The following is a 3,147-nucleotide window of genomic DNA, read 5'->3' as shown; positions in this document are numbered from 1 at the left end:
TTACTTTGGCTGTATGCCGGTTTTACTACTCGCGAAGGGGGGACATTGGCCAGTCCTAAGCGAGGCCCGCTAGTAACCCTGTTCGCAGGGCGGGACTGGAGCTCAGGAGTCAAGAGCAAAGGGCAAAAAGTGTAGGTTCCTAGCAGACGCCAGGAGGAGCCGCAGAACCACAACTCCCAGCCTACCTTGCGAGATGCACCGAAGACGGTTGGCTGAGAGGGTTAGACCCATTGCTCGTTCTGACCAATAGAAAAGAGAAGAGAGGTCTGACCCGAATTCTTGACCACCAATGGTAGTACAGTGGAGGTGGCGTCTTCCTTACTGCTTATCTTGTGCTCAGGAAAACACACTTTTAAGCAGTCTAGTCGGTCCAGGTCTTCCGGTCAGTGAGGTCCGAATCGGAAAGGGCGACGGCGTTCCCCTGAAAGCGGTGCCAGGGGCACACGGGTTTCCGTGAGGCGCGCGCCGGACGTCCTAGGGGGCGGGGCCAGGGGCGGGACCTGGCCTCGTTGTGGAGCGGCTCGTAATCCATCATGGCGGCCACGGGGGTCGGTGCGTTTGCCTGAGCGGCGCTGGAGCCGGAGCCGGTTCCTGGGTTCTGCTGCTGAGGAGTCCCTCCGTTGTCCATAGCCCCTTCCGGCGGAGGGAGGCTGGGTCCTGCGGCGGAGCCCGGGGGATGTGACTGCCTGGCAGCGGCGGTGGTGCCTCCGTCCGTGGCCGGAGGAGGGGGTGCCTTTGGCTGATCCCCCTAGGCTCTGGGCAGCTGAGGCGGCAGGGCCTCCTCCCCCCTGCACACGCCTCCTGACTTCGGGGCCGCGAGGGTTCTTCGTCCCATCAGCCCTCTGCAGGATTTCGGGATAGTGGGGGTGGTCTCTGCTCTCCCCAGACCTGGGACACCCTGTTTCCTGAGGCGTGGAGGAGCATCACCCCGAGTAAGCCGTCTGTGCCCCGCCCCAGCAGCCTCCTTACTCCTGAGGCACCCCTTTCTCCCACTCTGGTTTCAGATTTGGCCGCGGAGCCCTTCCATTCACATCGCTACCCTGCTGTCAAGTGGTCTTCCCGCCTCCCCCCCACTCCCAGGTAGCTCTCGTGAGCCCCTAATGCCCTGACTTCCAATGTCACCGACGGCCCCCTTAGTCTCCACCCATCCAGAAACTTTAATGCAAAGGAAAAGCCTGGACTGGTTTCACAGGCCTTTTAAAAAGCGGACTTAAAAGTTGCTGGCAATGCATTTCTTCTCGACAGAGTGGAGGGCAGGCTCTCGCTGAGATCTGGGTGGCCCGTGGCCTTTTCCGGAGAGAAGGGTAGAGGAGCTGGAGCAGCGGCTGGTTCAGCAGGAAATTTGTTGGAAGATGAAGAAACTAAGATAGGGGGTGGGTGACTTCCACAGGAAAAGTTCAGGACGAGCATCTAAAGAAGATCAACATTTCCTTTACATGTGGGAGTCCAGATGACCTTAGTATTCTTGACCTTTTACAGCATGCCCTGTGAACATTTTTGCTTAAGTTTCTCCTCGTGAAAAGACACCGATTTTAAGCCAGTAAAAGACACTTAGAAATCAAACTTTTGGGTAACATTTCAGTTGCACCATTACAAGCTGATTTCCTGCGAGAATACTGGGAACTCCTGTTGACGTGAGTCTCTGACCTACAGACTGTGTGCCTCTTGTTTCAGAAGATGTCTTTTTTGTGACTGACCTCAATTCCTGACTTGTGGAGATGCAGTGAATGTGAAATCCCACATATATGCTATTTCCCTCTTATGCTTAACTGACTATTCTGGAAGATCTTGAACCCTTTTTCAGGAAAGGGGTGGCCTATCATTACTTTATGGGGCAGCAGCCTGGAAAAGTTCTTGGGGACCAACGAAGGCCAAGTTTGCCTGCCCTGCACTTTATCAAAGGAGCAGGGAAGAAGGAATCATCGCGACATGGGGGCCCACACTGCAATGTATTTGTGGAGCATGGTGAGTGCTTGCTTTTCCTTTTAGTCCATCCAGGACGGTGGAGCCATGTTTGAACCAGTTCATTCCAGTACTTCTTAAAGCTTCAGTTCCAGAGGCCCAGTTTCTGGTTGTATTTTCTTTGTCTGAAAAAAGTTACTTTGTGACCCGTGCCTTTATTAAAAATCTTCTGTCTTGCCTAGTTGAGCTTCTTTCTCGCTGTTGACCTTGGACAAGTCATTTCATGGTTCCAGGGAATCAAATTTCCGGAGGGGGTTGGATTTAGGTGGTTTCCTAGTTTTATGGGTCTGCTCTAATCTAGGGCGTGGACTCTTCCCTGGAGAGGCATACTTGTTTCTGGAGTGTGTGTATGCCTGTGTGTTATTTATCTACATAGAACTTTGCTATTCTCAAAGTACCTTGTGCTCTCCATAAGATTTAGAGCCACAGATCCTGCTTGACCCTAACGCCCTTGACCTTTCCTATTATAAATTTTATCTCCTTTTAGTGAGTTGTAACTGACTCTTACTAACCTTCCATTGAATTTCTGAGTCCTTAAATCACACTCGAGGAGATTGTCCATCTTTCTCCTCAGAGCTGCAAGTGGAATTGAACTTCTGGAGAGGTGAGACCTTTGGCTAATCAGTGCAGCGCCCTATAGACCATGCTACCATGGAAAATACTTGAAAATAATCTTGAAAATACTCTTTTTGGAGCCTTGTTGGGGGATGAATTGAGTGGAGAAGCTCTGTTCCTTATGAATTGAGGGTGCAGAGCCAGGTGGTTTACCATACACCAGGAATAACCCTTTTTTCCACTGATTGAACTTGCATCCTTTTCACTGTTTAGAAGAACACTTTGGACCAAAAAGGTTGTGTTCATCATTTTGATGAACATGATTGGTATTTGAATGTTGAATGTATACTATTTGCATCCATTAATTGTGTGCACTTATTTTAAACTCTGTAACAGATGCCAACCAAAAACAAATTAATGAGAAGTCTGTGCACTTTTAACTGCTTGCTGTTTTCAAAGTGTGTATTTTATGTTAAAATATCAGTTGAACCCACCTATCCTATTAGCAAATATGTTTGCAAGTATTTTTTTTAAATATTTTTTTTATTGGGAAAAACATATTGGGGGTACAAGGAGGTGAGGGTTGGGGGCAGAAGGGTGAGGATGGTCCAGGATGCAGTTGCAGAGCTG

The 3,147-nt window shown here is 49.8% G+C and overlaps 1 protein-coding gene across 1 annotated transcript in view; it reads left to right on the top strand.

Annotated features, from left to right (window-relative positions):
- The first annotated feature begins 1,372 nt into the window (after positions 1-1,372).
- Positions 1,373-3,147, top strand: part of ABL1 (c-abl oncogene 1, non-receptor tyrosine kinase) — a 206,677-nt gene continuing 204,902 nt past the window's right edge. Inside the window, exon 1 of the mRNA XM_006892449.1 lies at positions 1,373-1,965. Within this exon, the coding sequence (XP_006892511.1) occupies positions 1,830-1,965 (136 nt within the window). The 5' untranslated portion in view covers positions 1,373-1,829. The remainder of the gene's footprint in view (positions 1,966-3,147) is intronic.

The sequence above is a fragment of the Elephantulus edwardii genome, unplaced genomic scaffold (assembly GCF_000299155.1).
Source record: "Elephantulus edwardii isolate Elephantulus edwardi_28Jun2011 unplaced genomic scaffold, EleEdw1.0 scaffold00116, whole genome shotgun sequence".
In the NCBI taxonomy this organism is placed as follows: Eukaryota; Metazoa; Chordata; class Mammalia; order Macroscelidea; family Macroscelididae; genus Elephantulus; species Elephantulus edwardii.
The sequence above is the reverse complement of the archived record's forward strand: the minus strand, read 5'-3'. Positions and strand labels throughout refer to the sequence as shown.